General features: G+C 63.8%; 1 protein-coding gene across 1 annotated transcript; it reads left to right on the top strand.

Annotated features, from left to right (window-relative positions):
* Positions 1-4226: 4226 nt before the first annotated feature.
* Positions 4227-19087, top strand: LOC138837741 (RBBP8 N-terminal-like protein). Its single transcript, XM_070036680.1, has 14 exons — positions 4227-4313; positions 8125-8418; positions 10879-10921; positions 11624-11719; positions 11945-12057; positions 12324-12396; positions 13458-13591; positions 13727-13809; positions 14267-14433; positions 14879-15614; positions 16181-16307; positions 16606-16676; positions 16773-16878; positions 18265-19087. Exons 2-14 carry the CDS (start codon positions 8358-8360, stop codon positions 18387-18389), a joined length of 1935 nt encoding a protein of 644 aa, XP_069892781.1. The 5' UTR covers positions 4227-4313; positions 8125-8357; the 3' UTR covers positions 18390-19087.
* The last annotated feature ends 1205 nt before the right edge of the window (positions 19088-20292 follow it).

A 20292-nucleotide genomic window follows, 5' to 3' on the forward strand; every position in this document is an offset into this window, starting at 1 on the left:
CCGCACAGCTGATGTGTGCGGGGCTGGGCATGTGGGTCCGCAGAGCCAAGCCCTAACACACCCAGGTCCCTAGAGGGCCAGAGTGGGTCCTGCGGGACCCTCTGGTCCCCCATCTCTTGCTCCCAAAGAAGCTAACACACACATTGTCCCCTCCACTCCGGAGTCACCAGCTGCCCATACCACCCTCAGCTCCTGCAGGCTCCAGGCCCAGGGAGGCCAGGCAGGAGGGGCGGAGGAGTGAGAAGGGGCAGAGGAGGGGTGAGGAGGGGCGAGGAGGGGCAAGGAGGGGCGAGGAGGGGCGAGGAGGGGGGAGGAGGGGCAAGGAGGGGCGAGGAGGGGGGAGGAGGGGGGAGGAGGGGCGAGGAGGGGGGAGGAGGGGGGAGGAGGGGCGAGGAGGAGCGAGGAGGGGGGGAGGAGGGGCGAGGAGGGGCGAGGAGGAATGAGGAGGGGTGAGGAGGGGTGAGGAGGGGTGAGGAGGGGCGAGGAGGGGTGAGGAGGGGTGAGGAGGATGCCCGCCACCCCCAAACCTGCTCTGCCTGCGGCCGGCAGACCTGAGCGCCATCCCAGCAAGGGAACTCAGGAGGCAAAGCGCCCCCACAAAGCAGTTCACCTCCCTGCCTCAGTTTTCCCACTTGTAGGAAAGGGAGGGACGGAGAAGCTGAAAAGGATCAGAGGAGGCGTGGTGTCACACGGCCCTGAGCCCCCACTGCCGACCCGCCAGACCGAGAGAGGCTCCGAGCAGCTGGGTGGAAACTGCCCGGGTCGGGCACTTCTGCTTTTTCATCAGCCTTTTCCTGACAGAATGAACTGTGTTCTTCCCCCGTGATCCCAGGCCCACGCTCCCACTTCCCCCCAAGTTTGTGGTTCACCAGGTATCAGTCTTGGCTGAGTGATGTCCTGAGGGTGGCCTGAGGCGGGGAAGGAGTTTGGCGAGGGCAGGGAACACGCCTAGGAAATTAACTTATCCCAAATGACTCCACCCCATTATCCTGGCTGGGCCTGGTGCCAATCCCGGTACTCAGGAGGTGAGGAGGGGGTCCTAGGCCAAGGGCCACCAAGACCAAACAATCTGTACCACTGAACGTGACCCCAGCTGTGGGAAAGGGCAAAAATAGAATTGCAGTCTAGGCTAGCCCAGGCATAAATGTGGGACCCACCTGGGAATAGCAGAAGAGGCCTGGGGTGTGACTCGGGTGATAGTACTTGCCACGCAAGCGCTGAATTCGAACCTCAGAGCTGGCTGAGCATGGCTATTTAAGACCAAGAGTTTGACCCAGCTTGGAGGACATAGCAGGACCTCATCTTTTTGCCAGTCCTGGGGCTTGAACTCAGGGCTTAGCCGCTGTCCCTGAGCTTCTTTTGCTCAAGGCTAGTGCTCTACCCCTTGAGCCACAGCAGCACCTCCAGTTTTTTCTGTGTCTGCGGTGCTGAGAAATCGAACCCAGGGCTTCCTGCCTGCTAGGCAAGCCCTCTACCACTAGGCCACATTCCCAGCCAAGAAAATTTTCTTGACACAGTTTGCACAAAACCAAGTTGATGTTCACACCTAGGGTATAGACAGGAGTGCTCAGATGAGCAAATAACCAGCCCGTTCCCACCACCCAGACAGCTTTCCCCAGGCCTTTGCCTGGGCCCTGTCCTTTGCCTGGGCCCTGTCCTTTGCCTGGGCCCTGTCCTTTGCCTGGGCCCTGTCCTGACCCAAGCACCTGGGCAGGCCTCAGGCCTCAGCCTCTTCAGGCTCCAGTCCCCCCCAGCCCCCCCGTCTCCAGTCCCCTCCCTGGGTCATGCAGCCAAGCCCAGCAGCTCAGCTCACTTCATGGCCGGGAGCCACAGCACCAGGATGCCCATCACGAGGCGGGGGCCCCTGTATTTACCCACGGACCTGTTCCGGGTTTTTTTGTTTGTTTGGTTGGTTGTTTTTGTTGGTTGTGGGACCTGAACTCTGGGCCTGGGCGCTGTCCATCAGCTCTTCAGCTCATGGCTAGCACTCTACCACTTGAGCCATAGTGCCACTTCTGGCTTTTTCTGCTTATGTGGTGCTGAGGAATCGAACTCAGGGCCTCATGCATGCAAGGCAAGCGCTCTACCACTAAGTCAACTTCCAGCCCCACCTGTTCAGTTTTGAATGAGTATAAACCCAGCGGCTGCGGACATCCACGGGACTTCTGGGGGCTCCTCGGCTTTTGTTCCATCACTGGCATTAGAGCCCCTGCCCAGCCAAGTCAGTCCCAAGCAGGAGACACACATGGGCCGCACATGCCCCAGCTGGCTCCACATGCAACCTCAGCTCTGCTGAGCTGCCGAGGAAGCTCTAGCTCAGAGACATTGGTTACCAGCCTGGGAGGCCCAGCTCCCAAGGGTAGAATCATGATCCCACCCTGGCTGGGTCAGGAGCTGGGCAGAGGCCCGGAACCCAGATGCAGGGCTGATCCAAGTCATTTCAAGGAGTAGCACGTCTGACGGAGGGCCTGTGCCCCTACCTCCTCATGGAGACCCCCCAAACATACACATCCCGCCAAAAGCCCCCTGGTGTGTACTCCCACCACCCCCATGCTGAGCATGTACCCAGCAGGCCAAAGTTGTCACCACGTGCAGACATGGAAACATGCTGGGGACACACAGCCGGGGACATGCAGCTGGGAACACACGCAGCAACCAGGGGCAGCTCGGTCCCCAGGCTGCTATATACACCACCACGCCGGGGCTGGGGGGGCTGAGGATCAGCAGAAGGCTGTTTCTCAGAGTCCTGGAGGCTGGAAGTTCAAGGTGAGGGCCAGGCTGGTTTCCTTGTTCCCAGGTCTCACCGCATCCTTACCCGGCAGAGGGACCGCAAGCTCTTGGCCCCTTGTCTAAGAACACTGGCCCCATTCCTGAGGCTCTGTTCTGGTGGCCTAATCACCTCCCAACCCACCCCTACACACACACACACACACACACACACACACACACACACACACACACCTGTGGGAACATAGCCCTGGGTTACAATATCAACGTACAAATTTGGGGGTGACCACAACAAAAAAAAGCAGGCATAATACACACTGGGTGCCATGCAGGTGTGCATGCTGACCCACACACCACTGTCCCCACACGCCCAGTGTCCCCACACTCCAGCCCTTGCCCACATGGCCCCGCCTGCCCCCGCCTGTGCTACAGAGGCAAACATGCCACAGGACAAGGCAGACACCTCTGACAGAGGGTAAGCACCCCCAAATAGTCCCCTTCCCAGAGTCCAGCCCGGGGCCATCAAGGCTCACACCCAAGCCGGTACCATCTGGGGCGGGAGCAGGAAGTCTGCAGCCTGGTCCTCCCACCTCACCTGCAGGGAGCACCTGAGCCCCACCACTCCCGAGGCCCACTTGGTGTGCTGTGGGGCGGGGAGGCGGGCGGGGGGGGGGGGGGAGAGCTCAGCTCCATTCTGGAGCTCCCAGGACTCAGGAGTTTGTTCCCCTGCTTCTGTGCACAGCCAGGGCAGGGGCGGAGGAGAGCACGGACAGCCACGGCCTCTGCTCTTCCTGCATGAGTGCAACCAGCACGTCTCCATCCAGAGAACAACGGGGAAACAACCGCCGCAGCTCCTCCAGACCCTGGGGCCCCTGACCTGGCCCTCACCCTCCAGAGCCCACCTGGCTCACCTGACTGGGGTGTCCAACCGCCCCCAGACAGCCCGAGAGGCCCGCCCACTGACCTTGGTCAGGGGCAGATCTGAGGCCCAGCCAGTCCCTGCCATCTCCAAGGAAATCAGAAGCCAGCTCTCCCGAGGGGAAGGGGCCAGGCAATGCCAGGCCCAGCCAGGTTCCTTCCAAAGCCCCTCTGGATTTCTGGGGCCAGGTCTTGGGTTTTGTGTCCTCTGTCACGGAGGAGGGGTGGGAAGGGGAGCTTCACCTGCCCAGAGTCAGTCTAGGGGCTGCTCAGGCCAGAGCCTGTGCCCGCCTCTGCTCCCCGCTCCCCTCCACCCACCCCGCTGCCCTCGGGGCCAGCCCTGCGGTCCAGCCCAGTCAGATGCTCCCCGTGGGCCGTTGCTTGTGCTGCCAGAGCCGGCTGTGCGGATTCCGGGGAAACAATCACCTCTATGTGGCTCAGGCCCGGCTGGTTCGGCCACTTTTCAGGAGATGGCCGAACCTGTAGGACGGCTTTGGGCAGCCCCTGCCTCCTTTCCACTCCTGCCTGGGAGAATGGGAAACCCGTCCAGCGGGTTTGGCCAAACATCCCGCCTTGCTGCCTCACAAGTTCACACAGTGCTCACTCCTATCTCTCCTGGGTGGGGAGCTCGGACCCAGGCCCCGGAGTCCAGGCGGGTCGAGGGCCCGGTGAGTACCCACAGACTCCCGGCAGAGTTGCTGAAGAAGGGGCGAGGGGTCACTTTGGGGACGGGAGTGCTCAGCTCCTGGCTCTGTCAGGGAGGTGGGAGGCTGGAGGCGGAAGGCTGGAGGTAGGAGGCTGGAGGTAGAAGGCAGGGGAGGGCTGGCCACCTACCCGCTGCGTGGCATGAGAGACTCATTGCCACCTGTTCTGCAATTCCTGATCCCAGGGACAAACAAAGGAGGCAGGCTCAGTGGGCTTCCTGGGCAGGGGCCTGGCCACAGAGCCACAAGGCCTGTCCTGGTATGGTGGCCTCTGGAAGTTTCCACAGTCCACTGAAGGGCTCTGAGACGCAGGAATGAGCTGGTGGCCACACAGGCTATCCTGACCTCCCCCAGCCCAGCTCCTTGTGGAGCAGGGTTTGGAGGGTGCAGCGCACCAGGCCGGGGCACTGGGTTGATATGACAGGCGGTACCGAGGCGGCCTGCTCGGCCCCTGCCCCAGGCCGGAGGCTCCTGGAGGAGTCGGGTTGCAGGGCCTTGTTACTTGAGCAGCAGCGCAGCCTCATTCCTCTGCGCATGTGTGCACATGCACGCAGGGTGTGCACGCGGATGGAATCCCCAAGCATGTGCCTGAGCTCAGGTGTGTACACAGCCCATGCAGAGCCGCACCGTGCTGGGCACACACGAGGGGCACCACAAACGTGTAATGAGCTCTGACCATGTACCCGGCGCTGGGCGGCCCAGGCAGAAGGATGGGGAGTCACTGCGGTGGAGCTGGCCAGGCAGTCATTCTGCAGGGAGAGGGACAATCAGGTATCCAGACCCACAGCCTCCGCCTGAGTAGAAGCAGCAGCAGCGTCCCCTCAGCCCCCGCCCAGGGGTGCCTGCTACCAGGGAGGGGCCCAGGAGAAGGGCAGGCAGCCTGGGCAGATATTCTTGGGGCCTTCATTCTGTGCCCTGGAAGGGCAGAACACTGGCTCAGTCCAGCTGAGGGCAGCGCAGGGCAGCACAGGGCAGGGCTCAGGTCTGGCTGCTGCCCAGAGGGCCAGATTCAGTCTAACCCTGGGGGCTGCACACAGACCCCAGCACTGAGGGCCAGATGGTCCCCAACCCCGCCGTGGAGCCTTATCTGTGCAAGGACAGTGTGACCCTCCGCGGACCACCCACCGAGATCGTCCTCACTGCAGGGTCTGTGTCAGCCTTGAGGGGGTCCCAGGCTCTGACCTGGATTTGGGGGTCCCCCTGGAAAAGGCCTTCTGGCCCTGCCACTTGAGCTTCTCTGGAGAGGAGGGACCCCCTCCCACCGGCGGGACTGTCAGCCGCCAGGGGGCTGTGGTGAGGGGCACTCACGGGTTCAGGGCTCACTCCACACCCAGGCACTGGGCACCTGCCTTAGCCGCAGCATGTGACAGCTGTGGAGCTTCAAAGCAACCTGGCTCAGAGAGGTACTGTAAGTTACCCAAGGCTGCACAGAGGATAAGGGCTAGAAGGCTAACCCACTATCCAAGCTGATGTCCAGCTAGCTGAGGGGTGCCCCTCCCTCTGGGACACAGTGAACCTGGCCTCTGAGAGGCTACTTGCGGGGGGGGGGCAGTAAAGGAAGGTAGGGGGCTGGAAAGCAGGTGAGGTCTAGGGGTGTCCTGAGGGCCGGGCACAGGGAGACGGGCAGGATCTGCAGAATGGGTCCTTCTTAGAGAGTGGAGGCCGTTCCGCCAGCTTCCATTCAGGGTGGAGCGCTCCCCTAGCCGGTGTGCGCTGTTCAGTCCTGGTAAACAGGGCACAGAGGCACTGGTTCTCAGCAGCGCCCACCGGATCGCAGTGGAACCCTGAGCCTTCTGGGTCTGCCAGCTTTTTTCTTTTTTTTTCGGTCGGTCATGGGGCTTGAACTCTGGGCCTGGGCGCTGTCCCTCAGCTCTTCAGCTCAAGGCTAGCGCTCTACCACTTGAGCCACTGCGCCACTTCTGGTTTTCTGGTGGTTTATTGGAGATAAGAGTCTCATGGCCTTTCCTTCCCGGGCTGGCTTTGAACCGCGATCCTCAGATCTCAGCCTCCTGAGTAGCTAGGATTACAGGCATGAGCCACCGACCCCTGGCTTGCCAGCTTTGACTCTAAGCAAAACCCCACCTCCGGGGCCGTGTCCTCACCACAAAGGAGGGAGAAAACGAGGCCAGAGGCAGCAGGGTCTGAGGAGGCGGCATCTGCCATCCCTCTCTTCCTCGCCAGCCTCCGGACGCCTCTGCTCTTCCCACCTTATCCTGCGGTGCAGTGTCATGCGAGACCTGCCAGCCCGAGCATCCAGGCTTGGGGGACCTCTCCGCCTGCCTCGGGACCCTCACACACCTCCACCCACCCTGCCCTGGGCCACCCTCTCAACGCCCACCTCCTGCTCCTGTGTATAGCTCCCTACAGCTGCCACCCCAGGCCTGGGCAGCTGGAGAGACCCCCACCCTCACCTGCAGAGTTCCTGTATCCCTAGGGACCCCAGCCACCTCTGGCATGGCCTAAAGCCAGACCAGGCCTGCCGGGGAAAGCCAGCTTGCCGGCTGCTGGCGCTGGGCGGGTGGCATGCGCCTGTGTTATAATCAGACGCATTCCACACACAGCAAGCATGAGGCTCACAGCTTCCCCAGGAGCCTACCTCCCTCCTACCCTAAAACTCCTACCCGAAAAGCTAGGGACAGGCCACTGTAGAGGTGGCAGGAGGCCGGGTACACTTGGTTTGGGACCAGCGTGTGTCCGCCACCTGCTTGCTGGGGAACTCGTGTGAAGGGTCGCCTTGGGAATGTCAGGGTGGATGGCTTTGCTCAGGAGCACCGCGGCATGCTTTCCTGGGGCAAGTGCCTTCGGCAGGGTGCCCCGTCCAACTGCGTCCAGCCGCCACACCGCCACACCCAGCACCGAGTGTTTCCTGCTAGCGTTGGGAACTGCAGAAGAAGCCAGGCAGCCTGGGGGGTGGGGGCGCAGAGAGGAGCCCTTGGGTGTGAGGGGACAGGGCTCAGCACAGGGAACCTTGGCCCACCAGACCATGATAGCTCCGTTGGGAACAGTGTCCACCACGTGCAGCCTTGGGTAGGCCTCTCCCAGGCCCCTGCACACCTTGGGAGGCTCCAACACAGGCCTCAGCCCAGCCTACGCAGCCAGGCGCTGGGAGCCGGGCCGAGCTCTGGGCCAGTTGGGGTGGAATGTCCAGTGCTGCCTTTCAGCCCCTTCCCCACCCTGCTCTGCCCAGCTGCCAGGGGCCTGAGCCTCCATCTCACCTTTCAGGCCCCTTGGTAAGGCAAAGCAGCACAGCTGGGCACACAGCCATCAGGAAATACCCCAGGCCCCCAAGTGGGGAGCACACAGCACGCATGGCCCCAGGAACAGAGCTCAGGTCCAGCCTCCACAGTCTCCTGTGTGATCGAGATGGGGACAGGACTTCTCTAAGCCTCAGTTTCCCCATCTGTAGAGAGGCCCCTTGAGATGTGGCCAGGGCAATGTCTGTGTGTGTATGCATGTCCATGTCTGTGTCCGTGTGCACCTGCATGTGTGTGCATGTCCGTGTCTGTATCTTTGCATCTGCATGTGTGTGTGTGCTTTCTCATTGGGCTGAGCATAGCCATTCAGATGGTGTATGGGTTGTTGTGTGCATGGGGTCTGGGCTGCTCTGGGCTCTCCTCAGAGGGGGCCTTGGTGAGCAGAATCCTTCCCTGATGGCAGGCTGACCTTGCTCCCCGAGGCCCTGTCCCCTGGGCAGGCAGATGGGAGGTGGGACACTTCTGGGAGGCCAGGACACAGCTCACCTCCAAAGCCCCCTTGGCCCCTTTACCCTCCCCAGGTTGACCAGCCACCTGACCTCTAGCCACACATCTGCACCTGCACAGCCTCCACCGGCAGCACCAGCACCGGCTGGGCCTGGCCGCCATGCGAACCTGGGGAGCTCACCTGCGGCCCTAGCTGGGCTCTCAGCCCACCTCTGTCCCCTCTCCCCTGCGGCAGTCTGAAGACAAGAGTGGTCGGAGAGGCCTCTGCTGTCCCCACTGGCCTAGCAGGGCGCCAGGGTGCGGGGCCATGGAGAGCTTCATGGAGTCGCTGAACAGGCTGAGGGACGTGCACGAGAAGGAAGTGCTGGGTGAGTGGCAAGCAGCAGAGCTCCGGTCCTGAGGACGGGCATGAGCTCCCAAGGCCAGGGCACGTGGTCCCGGGGGCCAGGGCACGTGGTCCCGGGGGCCAGGGCACGTGGTCCCGGGGGCCAGGGCACGTGGTCCCGGGGGCCAGGGCACGTGGTCCCGGGAGGCCTGGGCACGTGGTCCCGAGGCCAGGGCACGTGGTCCCGGGGGCCAGGGCACGTGGTCCGAGGCCAGGCCAGGGCACGTGGTCCTGAGGCCAGGGCACGTGGTCCTGAGGCCAGGGCATGTGGTCCCGGGAGGCCAGGGCATGTGGTCCCGGGGGCCTGGGCACGTGGTCCCGGGGGCCTGGGCTCGTGGTCCCGGGGGCCTGGGCACGTGGTCCCAGGGGCCTGGGCACGTGGTCCCGGGGGGCCAGGGCATGTGGTCCTGAGGCCAGGGCATGTGGTCCCGGGAGGCCTGGGCACGTGGTCCCGGGAGGCCTGGGCACGTGGTCCCGAGGCCAGGGCACGTGGTCCCGGGGGCCAGGGCATGTGGTCCTGAGGCCAGGGCATGTGGTCCCGGGAGGCCTGGGCACGTGGTCCCGGGAGGCCAGGGCACGTGGTCCCGGGGGCCAGGGCATGTGGTCCTGAGGCCAGGGCATGTGGTCCCGGGAGGCCTGGGCACGTGGTCCCGGGAGGCCAGGGCACGTGGTCCCGGGGGCCAGGGCATGTGGTCCTGAGGCCAGGGCATGTGGTCCCGGGAGGCCTGGGCACGTGGTCCCGGGAGGCCAGGGCACATGGTCCCGGGGCCAGGGCACGTGGTCCCGAGGCCAGGGCACGTGGTCCCTGGGGGCCTGGGCACGTGGTCCCGAGGCCAGGGCATGTCATGCGTCACCCTTAATTCTGAGGACCATCTTCCTGGCCCTGTAAGACAAGTCCTGACTCGGGCTGGAGCCGCATCCAGACCCCCTGCCGGCACTGTCGTCCTGCAGGTGTCTTCTGACCAAAGCCTGGAGCGTGGCCTGGTGGGGAGAGGCCCCTCAGGGATCTGAGGCCACCCCCCCCCATGCCCAGGCCCCAAGTGTGTCCATGCTGAGTTCAGACTCAGCCTGCACAGGCAGAAACAGACTATCCATCCCGAAGGCCCCTGGCCGGGAGACCAGCCTCTTCTGTTTCAGGGCCTGAGTGCTGTCCTTTCGCTTTTTTGCTCAAGGCTGATGCTCTACCGGTTGAGCCCCAGCTTTACTTCCAGCTTTTGGGTGATGAATTGGTAATAAGAGTCTCACAGACTTTCCTGCCCTGGCTGGCTTTGAACCACTATCCTCAGATCTCAGCCTCCCGAGTGGCTAAGATTACAGATGTCAGCCACCAGCACCAACAAGACCATCTATTTCCCCGGACCTCCAGAACATTCCAGGAACATAGCTGGCATTCTCTTCCCTTCAGGATTGTCATCCCTAAGCCCTGCCCTCCTGTCTACCATTTTCACCCTTCACCCCACACACACACACACACACACACACACACACACACACACACACACACACACAAAGACACACACAGAGCAGTTCCAGGCCTGCCCCTTGGGAGGCCCCTAGTGCTTACAGCAGCCCCCATTCCATGTCACCCGCTGCTCCTAAGCACTAAGAGGCAGGGATGCCTGGGCCAGAGCAGATCCCAGACAGGTGATGAGAAGGGGGGCTGCCACAGAGGCCTAGAGAGGAGAGGGAGCCAGGTACGCTGGGAGCAGGCAGTGCCGGGAACGTGCAGGGCTTTCCTGGGACTTTGGAGCCAGCACTGACCAGACAGAGGCTGGGCTGCTCCTGGAACAAGGGAGGAGTCGCCTCGGCTGGTTCTGGGCAGGGTTAACGGGAGTCCATGGTCTTGCCTAGAGGACTGTGTGCTCAGGAGCACAGGTGGGGCTGCAGGAGTCTGGGTGCAGAGTGGGCGCGGCAGCAGCTGCTGGCAGAGCGGGAAGCCGCCAGGGCCAGGTGGCCAGAACAGACCTGACCCAGAGGCCAGGGTGGCAAAGTGGGGCGGCTGCCAAGCCGCCTCCCCTTTCCAGATGCCCACCACACTTCTGCGGTCTCCTCGAGCCGAGTGTAGTGCACAGGCCTGTAATCCCAGCACTAAGGGGCTGAAGCATATGGATCGTGAGTTTGAGGCCAAACTGGGCTTCATGGTGAGACTGTGTCGCAAAACAAAACTGCTTCGCATTCTCCGAGCTCCCTCGGTCACTTCCAGCACCGTTCCCCACCCTCGCCAAGCACCCCAAAGCTGGAGCCAACCACGGCAGGGAGCAGTCCACGGCCTGGGGCAGCCACTGACGGGGCAGGGCCTCGGTGGGGGCCCTGAGCAGTGAGCACGGCCAGGAGCCCACCATGGGGTGCAGGGGAGCTGTGTGCCCACCGGGGCAGCAGAGGCCACCGGTGAGGGGCTTGTGGTGAGCTGGACCTGACCCAGGCCCCCCACTCTGCCTTCCAGGCCTGCAGAGCAAGCTTCTGGAGCTGAACTCTGAGCGATGCCGGTGAGTCTGCGCAGCTGGGCCAGAAAGGGATGGGCAGCGAAGGCAGCCACAGCCACCAAGACAGCCCCAAAGCCTCGGGTGCCAGCCCTGCCCCCGTCCCAGACGAAGAAGGGAAAGTGAGGCTGGCATGTGGGTGGGCGGTGAGTACCTTGGACAAGGAGATGTGACGTGCAGGTGATAGAGTAGGGACCTCGGGCCGGCGGGGCTGGGCCCCCAGCAGGGGCTCCACTCCATAACGCCAGCCAGCAGGTGACCAAATGCATGGTGAGGGAGGACATGTGGCCCCATCTGTTCCTAGCTGACAGCGAGTCAGGTGTCCATGTCCCGTCTCCAGGCAGCTGCAGGCTGCATGCACAGTAGCTACAGTGGCACCGAGGTTCAGGGAGCAGCTGCAGGCTGCATGCACAGTAGCTGCAGTGGCACCGAGGTTCAGGGAGCAGGTGCATGCACAGTAGCTACAGTGGCACCGAGGTTCAGGGAGCAGCTGCAGGCTGCATGCACAGTAGCTACAGTGGCACCGAGGTTCAGGGAGCAGCTGCAGGCTGCATGCACAGTAGCTGCAGTGGCACCGAGGTTCAGGGAGCAGCTGGCGTCTGGGCTGCCGGGGGAGGCCTGGCCTCACAAGGCCCCACTTCCAGGCAGATCCCTACAGAGGGAGGCCTCGGTCAGCCAACTCACCTCCACCACGGCTGGTCTCCACAGGGAGGCGCAGAGAGTGGAGGAACTGTTTGCCAAGAACCACCAGCTCAGGGAGCAGCAGAAGGTGCTGAAGGAGAACCTGCGGGCTCTCGAGAACAGGTGAGGGAGGCTGGGAGCCGTTGGCACAAACCAACCCAGGTAGGTTCCTCCAGCGCAGGACCTCTCAGAGCCTTCCAGATTCCTTCCCAAACTCAGCTGAACTCGGGACATGAGGCCCGCAGGGTGGGGTCGGGTCTGAGGGTTCAGGAAACAGTGCTGGGGAGAGGCAGGAGGAGGTCCTACAGTGGGGGCCCCTCAGCAAAGCCCCTCGCCTCCCCCACCCAGGCTGAGGGCTGGCCTGTGCGACCGGTGCAAAGTCACCCAGGAGCTGGCCAGGAAGAAGCAACTGGAGCTGGAGAGCGCACACCTGCAGAGCCTGCAGCACCTCTGCGTCCTCAGTGAGTCCCTGCAGCAGCCCGGGCCTCCGTCCGTCCTCACTCAGAGGGCCTCTGTCCCCAGCAGCCTCCGTCCTCAGCTCAGCGGGACTCCGCCCCCAGAGGGCCTCCGTCCCCAGCAGGTCCCCACCCTGCAGGCCTGGCCCACCCAGCCTGACATGGAGCCATCGGAAATGGGGAAGGCGCCCGGCCCCACACTGTGGGGAGCCCCCTGCCCACCCCCACACGCTCCCCTCCCTGACTGCATGGGTAATTTCTGTCCTTTGCAGCCAACGAAATGAATGGGTTGAAGGAGGAGAACAAAATGTTGAAGGAGGAGGTGAAGCGACTTCGGGGCCTGGAGTGAGTGAGAGGGCCGGGCCCAGAAACAACCCCCACAGAGCCTGCATGACTCCCCCCAGATTCTGTACAACATCCCCAGAGCCTGCACAACCCCCAAACCTTCATGACCCCCCGACTGCACGACCCCCCAGAGCTTGCACAACCCTCCACCCCCAGAGCCTGCACGACCCCCCAGCCTGCATGACCCCCCCAGCCTGCACGAACCCCAGCCTGCATGACCCCCCAGCCTGCACGACCCCCCCACCTCCAGAGCCTGCACAACCCCCCAACCTGCATAATCCCCCACCTCCAGAGCCTGCACGACCCCCCAGCCTGCACGACCCTCTATCCTGCACAACCCCCCAACCTGCATAACCCCCGACCCCCAGAGCCTGCACGATCCCCCAGCCTGCACGACCCCCAGCCTGCACAACCCCCAACCTGCATAACCCCCCCACCTCCAGAGCCTGCATGACCCCCCAGCCTGCACGACCCTCCATCCTGCACGATCCCCCAGAGCCTGCACGACCCCCCACCCCCAGAGTCTGCACGAACCCCCAGCCTGCACGATCCCCCACCCCCCAGCCTGCACAACCCCCCAGCCTGCATGACGCCCCAGCCTGCACGATCCCCCCCCAGCCTGCATGATCCCCCACCCCCCCAGCCTGCACAACCCCCCAGCCTGCACGATCCCCTATCCCCCCCAGCCTGCATGATCCCCCACCCCCCCATCCTGCACAACCCCCCAGCCTGCATGACGCCCCAGCCTGCACGATCCCCCACCCCCAGAGTCTGCACGAACCCCCAGCCTGCATGATCCCCCACCCCCCCAGCCTGCACAACCCCCCAGCCTGCATGGCCCCATCCTGCACGATCCCCCACCCCCCCAGCCTGCACAACCCCCCACCCCCAGAGCATGCACGCACCTCCAGGAGCTGCGGGGAGGGGAGGCAGGCTCGCTGTGGGGAGGGCTGTGTCTTCCTTCTGGGATCTGGGTCCTTGAAGAGGCCCTGTGGCTCCCTGGCCCTCCGGGGCTGGTGGCCTGCCTTTTCTCACCTTGGACCCCTTTGCCTCCCCTCCAGAGACAGAGCAGTGCCCGTGGCCAGGGAGGGCACCCCAGGCCCCCCATCCCCACTGCTGCTCCCCTCCCCTGGCAGCTGGAAGACGGTCCCTCAGGAGACACTGGCAGGTTCCGGGGAGGACCATGCGGGCCCAGGTCCATGGGGAGAAGTCCTGTGGAGTGGGGGAGAGGCCAGGGGCTGGACACCCATGGGCGCTGCCCGCTCTGGCCTGGGCTGAGCCGCCCGCTCTGCACACCTCCCTAGCCCACATCCCGCTTCTCCTCCCACAGAAAAGCCAACGGGCCATAGGACGTCGCCAGGGACTAAAATCTCCCCAGGCACCAACCTGCCTGAGCCGCGCACCCCAGACATGGTGAGGGCAGGGGTCCCTGACCCGCCACTCCTGGGGGACAGGCAGACATGGTGAGGGCAGGGGTCCCTGACCCGCCTCTCCTGGGGGACAGGCAGACATGGTGAGGGCAGGGTCCCTGACCCGCCACTCCTGGGGGACAGGCAGACATGGTGAGGGCAGGGTCCCTGACCCGCCACTCCTGGGCGACAGGCAGACATGGTGAGGGCAGGGTCCCTGACCCGCCACTCCTGGGGGACAGGCAGACATGGTGAGGGCAGGGTCCCTGACCCGCCACTCCTGGGGGACAGGCAGGGCTCTCTGTGCACCACGTCTGCATGGCAACCTCACACCACACAGGCCTATGCCCTGCCAGCTGGGGACACTGGGCTGCACTGGCCACAGGAGCAGGCCAGGCTGGCGGGGGAGGGGGGACCCCAAGCCAGGTCGCCCCGCCAGGCTGACCTCTTGCCCCCCACAGAGCCCCCAGCGCATATCCAACCAGCTGCATGCCACCGTCGCCGTGGTACGGCCTGGGTCCCGGGCCTGCCCTGCTGACTGCGGCCCCTCCGGTGGGACACCCCCACCCACGACCACCAGGAGCAGCCCAGCCAGCCCAGTATATGAGCACAGCGCCCCCCTGGACAGGTGAGGCCCCACCCCCACCGTCCCAGATCCCGGGCCACCTTCTGGCAGCAGACTAGCAGCCCAGGAACCCAGCATGGCCCCTCAGGGCCCTGCCTTCCTCCAGCTTGGCTTTCCCAGATGTCCCACCTGGTACCGCGTTCTCACGTGGACACCTGCGTGGCCAGGCGGGGGGGGGCATGTCCAGGAAGCATGCTCAGAGAGACCCCCGCCATGCCTGTCTCGTGGTCTGAGTTAGTGAGCGGGGCTGAGGAGGGAGGACTGTACACAGGACTGGCGGCTGATGATCCTGCTAGGATGATAGAACCATGGGCAGCTTGCTTCCGCCCACTGGCCTCAGTTTCCTCCCCTTTGAAATGGCGTGCTTTCTGTCTCTCCTCTGGGGGCTTGCTCACTTCCAGTCACTGCTGACCACGAGCCACAGTCCTGGGCTTTTCCTCCCTCCCAGCTTTCTGCGAGCCTCCCGGTCCTCGGCCGAGGCCTTCGAGTCCCTGAAGCGCTCCCTCCAGGCCGACCGCCGCTGCCTCCTGAACCGCCAGCTGTCCCTGCGCCTGCGCAGCCCCCACGGGAGCCCCCTGGCTGCCCCCAGGGCTCCCCACAGCCCTCAACTCCAAGGCCTGAAGGCTCAGGACACAGAGGCCTGGGAGGAGCCCACGGGCCTGCTGGGCCTGCCCAGCGCCTTGGTGGGCATGCAGGACCCACGGCTGGAGGGGGCCCTGCACCTGCTTCTGGCCCAGCAGCAGCTGTGGGCTCGGGCACGGGCGAGCAGGCTGCGGGACTCACCCACACCCGGAGAGGAGCCCGCGTCCCCGCCAGCCGGCTCCCACTGGGAAAGCCCCGGGGGCCAGGTGCTCCGGGCAGGCGTCGGGACAGCGGTCCCTCCGGGCGGGTGGCACTCTTCCCCTACGGGTCCCAGCGGCCTCCAGAGGAAAGAGGACAGCGCCACTCAGGACTGCGCCTCAGACAAACCCCTGGACCTCTCAGACCCGGCCCGCGGCCGCGACTCCAGACCCGTCGGCCAACACAGACCACTCAGCCCTGCAGCTGCCCCTGCGCAGAGCCCGGAGCCCCTCGAAGGAGCAGTGCCTGCCCTGTGCACACCCCTGACTCCCGGTCCCCAGGCACGCAGCAATGGCATCAAGGGTACCAGAGTGACAGAGCGTGAAGAACTCTCCATTCCCACGGTAAGGGGCTGGCACGGGCTGTGGGCTCTGCTCCTGCTCTCAGCCTCCGTGGGCCCCAGCTGCACGCTGGCCTCCGGCCTCCACCCCGGGCAGTCAGTGCCAGGCAGCACTGAGTGCCCCGCCACCACTGGGAAGGCCAGTGGCTCAGCATCATCCAGGCTACTCCGGAGGCTGAGAGCTGAGGATCTCAGCGCAAAGCTTTCCCAGGCAAGGCTAGCCCACCAGACTCTATCTCCACTTACCCACCACAAAGCTGGAAGTGGAGCCAGCCCGGTCAGCAAAGTCTGTAAGACTCATATCTCCAATACACTACTCTGAAAAGAAACCGGAAATAGTGTTGTAGCCGGAAGTGGTAGAGCTCTAGTCTTGAGAAAAAAAAAACAACTCAAGGACAGTGCCCAGGCCCTGAGCTCAAGACCCAGTACTGGAACCTCCCCGCCCCCAAAAAAGGGGGGATAGGGCTGACCTTCCAGCTACAGCCCCAGATAGGGCCCCAGGCTGCATCCAGGGCTGAGAAGTAGAAAATGACCCCCAAAGAACTCAAGCCACTTACTTGCCTCCCCCAGGAAGCCTCACCCCCTTGTCCAGGGTCCCCCCACAGACAGCCGAGTCCTGGTGGGATGGAAGGTGAGGCTGGAGGAAGACTGAAGCGGGGGCCCTGCCCGCAGAGGATGGATGGTGACCGCTCCCCAGGTGAGGTGAAGCCCTGGGAGGGGGGCCTCCGTGGGTGGAGGAGCCGTGGCCAGCCACTCCCCCAACTGGCCATGCCCTGCTCCCAGGGCTGGTGCCTCCCACGTGGGAACTAACCAACCACCCCCAGCACAGAGAGAGCCATTCCCGGTGCCGTCCCTGCGGTGATAGTGCAGGCTAGGCCTCGGTTTGCACCCAGCCGGCCTCTAACCAGCAGGAACCCTAGCACAGGCGACCTAGCCCCTCCGTGTCCTCCTGCCCTGGCCACCGGCCCAGCTGCCCCCACCCCCGCATCTTGTAGAGCCCAGCAAGGCTAGCGTGCAGAGGCCAGAATCGGATGCACTGGACGAGCCTGCCGCCTCACACAGCGAGGTGAGTCCCGCCCTTCTCCCAGGCCGGCCCTGGCGCTGCGGCCCGGGGGGGGGGGGGGTATGTGCTCCCTGACCTGAGCGCGTCCCCTCTGCCCAGGCGGACGCAAGCTGTGAGGCGGGCACCGAGCTGAGCCTGCCCGTGAAGGGCCCTCCGCAGGATCTACAACAGAAGAGGAAGTGGGACCTGGACCTGGGGGACACAGGTACGCCTGCCCAGGGCAGGTGGGGCCTCAGCCCTCTGTTCCCACGCCCTCTCCCTGGGGCCAGGGCTGCCCTCCACGGGCCGGGCCACCTGGCCTGCGCTCTGGAGTGCTTAACCTGCTTCCTCTCCTGGGAGAGGGCAGACACGGGAGCTCTGGCTTTCAGCGGGCTGGGATGAAGGCCTGCTAGGGCGGAGGCCCAGAGAGGGGGCTGGGGCTACCATCACCACTGCCCCGGGAGTGAGGGTCACCAGCCAGCTTCCCTCAGGATGACCTCATAAGCCCTCTGTCACCTTCCAGCGGGAGCGCCCACGGGTGACCCCACCCACACTGGCTGGGTCCCACCCGGAAACCGGGCTGGTTGCACTTGCCCAGGGTGGTGCCTGGGGCTCAGCTCCTCCCCATAAAGCTGCTGGGGCAAGCCCTGGTCCCAGGATGTCAGGCCAAACCTCCTCTTCCTGCTCTGCTCACAACTGCAGAGGCTTTGCACACCTAAGCTAACCATCAGGCAGCCCTGGTGTTTGTGCAACCAGGACTCCAACTCCTCAGGCCGGGCTGGGCCACCACCATGCACCATTGTTGCCCTGAAGGTGGCTAGGCCTGTGTGTGCTCCAAGCCGAGGCCAGCACATCTGTGTCCTTTCCAGGCTCTTCCATGCACACCCGTGCAGGACCTGTCCTGTATGCTCTCCCGGCTTTTCTGTGCACATGAGTGTGGAACTTGTCCTGTGTCCGTTCCAGACTCTTCATGCACACATGTGTGGAACCTGTCCTGGGTCTTTTCCCGGCTCCACCACGTGTGTGCAACCTGTCATGGGTAGGGTGTTGTCCACCTCCACCCTGAGCAGCACCAGCCGCCCACCCCCAGCCCACCCTCCTGGCCTGGTCAGGGTAGGACTCCCTCAGGCAGCAGCCACTCAGCAGGCAGCACTTGCCTAGCTGGGCACCACTCAAACCTGGCACTGGCCAAATACCCTCTTGTGCTGAGCAGAGTGAGAAGGACGAGGTCAGCAGTGCTTGGGCCTCCAGCCCTGCCCAGCAGGTAGATCATCCCTGCTTCACAGGCGGAAGAGGTCAGCTTGCAAAGTCACGGGGCCAGTGAGGGACCCTGGTTCTCCAGGCCATCCCAGGCCCTCTGCGGGGCAGCGAGGGAGTCAGAGGCCCTGTCTTGGCATCTGAGAGGAGCCACGCTTGTGCAAATTCTCACAGTCCTCTATCCCCTAACCCCCCGGCGCTTGCTGCTGCCGGGAGCAACGGTAACTGGCCACGTTCACCGAGGCGGGCTCCCCTGAGCTAAGGTCGCCGGCTCTGTCTGAGAGCCGGTCTCCTCTAAGGAGGACACACAAGGCCACAACCTCACCTCTGCCTGATGTCCGTCCACTTTCCACAGCTTCCAAGGAGCCATCCCGAGGGAAGAAACCCAGGGTGCCCCTGACAGCAGCAGAGGAATCTGAGAGTGGGCCGAGCCCTGAGGACCGCAGCCCTTCCCCTGGGAGCAGCGGCTGGGAGAGCTAGCCAGGCTGCGCCATCACTGCGGCTCCTCCACCGCACGGGTCAAGTCACTTAACCAGCACGGCTGTGGCCTGGGTCCAAGTGTGGCTGGCATGGCCAAGACAGCCCTGCCTGGCCCCACACCTGCTCCTCGGGAGGGGCATACCTGGGGAGCAGAGGGCAGGGCTGCTCGGGCCCTGTGCAGACCCACCTCGCTGCCCGTGGGGGCAGTGCCCCCAACTGTAAAGGCTGTGAATCCTGCCCGACCTCGGGACCAGGCAGGGAGCTCTGAACAGTGGTCTCGGGCGCCCCCTCATGGAATCCAGGAAAACAAATGTGAGGCTGAGGGAAGGCCTTGCGGGCTGCGTACTCCTATTCAGGATCAGAGGCTTCAGCAATAAACCTGTGACATCTGATACCTCATCAAAGTCTACTTCATATGGAAGCAGTCACCCACCCCCAGCACCGGTGGCTCACGCCTGTAATCCAGCTACTCGGAAGACTGAGTATCCTCAGCATAGAGACTCAAAGCCAGCCCAGGCAGGAAAGTCCATGAGACTCTCCTATTAACCCGCAAAAAAGCTGGAAGGGAGCTGTGGATAAAGTGGTAGGGCAATAGCTTTGAGCAAAAAAGCTCAGGGCCAGCATCCAAGCCCTGAGTCCAAGTCCCAGGACTGACACCAAGAATAAATAAATAATCTGTCCTCCTAAGTTTCCATCAAAATGGCAGTTGAAGAAAACAACAAAAGCTAGCAGGGGGGCTCATATATTAAAAACAGCACTACCTTACGACCCTACCATCCCTGGGCACAGACCCAAAGCAGTCACCAATATGCAAGGCATTTGCAAACCCTTGTTTACTGCAGCATTGTTCATTACAGCCTAACCATAAGAGTCAGCCAAGGTGTGCAACTGTTGGCAAATGGATAAAGAAAAACAATATATATATACATTACTCAGCCATAAAGAAAAATGAACGTACGTCACTTGGGTATATTAAATAGGTAGGTTTCATCAGGTAACTGATGGAGAGACCACCACCTGCTATTCAAGCAGGAAAAGTTTATTTACCGAACTGCTGCCTCCGCTGTGCACGGTGGAGACGCAGGAAAGGGGCGACCCGGCCTGGACCAGGACTGAGCTGGGCCAGGTCAAGGGGTGACCCGGCCCGAGCCAGGACTGAGCTGGGCCAGGTCAAGGGGAGACCCCGCCCGGGCCAGCACTGAGCTGGGCCAGGTCGCGGGGCAGACCTTACAATCTGCAGAAGAGTGGCTCAAGCTGAGACCGACGTGGTGCGTGCGATGAGCCAGCCCCAACCACCAGCAAGTGTCACACGCTTTCATTCATTCGTGGAACCCAGACTTGAGAGACGCGCCCACGCCCACGCCCACGCACACAGAACCACACCCCAAAAGAACAGAGAAGGCCCGGGGAGTCGGGCGCAGGTCAGGGACACTCAGGCCCGCACGAGCAGCCGACGGTGAGGGCCGTGCAGGAGCCTGCCTGCGCTGAGGCCGAGCCCTGCGCGGCTGCGCGGCCGTCCTCGCCGGGCTTCCAGCCCACGGACCCTCGGTCTCCCCGCCAGGCCTCCCGGAGGCCGTGGGCCTTCCCGAAGGGCCGCGCCGTGCGCCCCGAAGCACCTCGGCGCCAGAGGTCAAAAGGAAGCTCGGGCTGGAAGGGGAAGTGCGCCGGGCCGGCCCTCGCCCCAGCACCTGGGCCGCGACCGCGGCGTCGCAGCCGGGCCCCGGGCGCCACCCCGCGCCCCACCCCGCGGGCCCGGCCGCCCAAACCCTGCGGGGCGTCCAAACCGCCCCTTGGACCTGGGGGAGTTCCGGGACCCGCCCTGTGGAGCGGCTCAAGCCAATGGGAAAGCGCGGCGACGCTTCATTTGCATGTGGGCGCGCCATGGCCAATCGGCGGGCGCAAC

This window comes from Dipodomys merriami, unplaced genomic scaffold (genome assembly GCF_024711535.1).
Source record: "Dipodomys merriami isolate MVZ:Mamm:240054 unplaced genomic scaffold, mDipMer1.0.p SCAF_275, whole genome shotgun sequence".
NCBI classification, from domain to species: Eukaryota; Metazoa; Chordata; class Mammalia; order Rodentia; family Heteromyidae; genus Dipodomys; species Dipodomys merriami.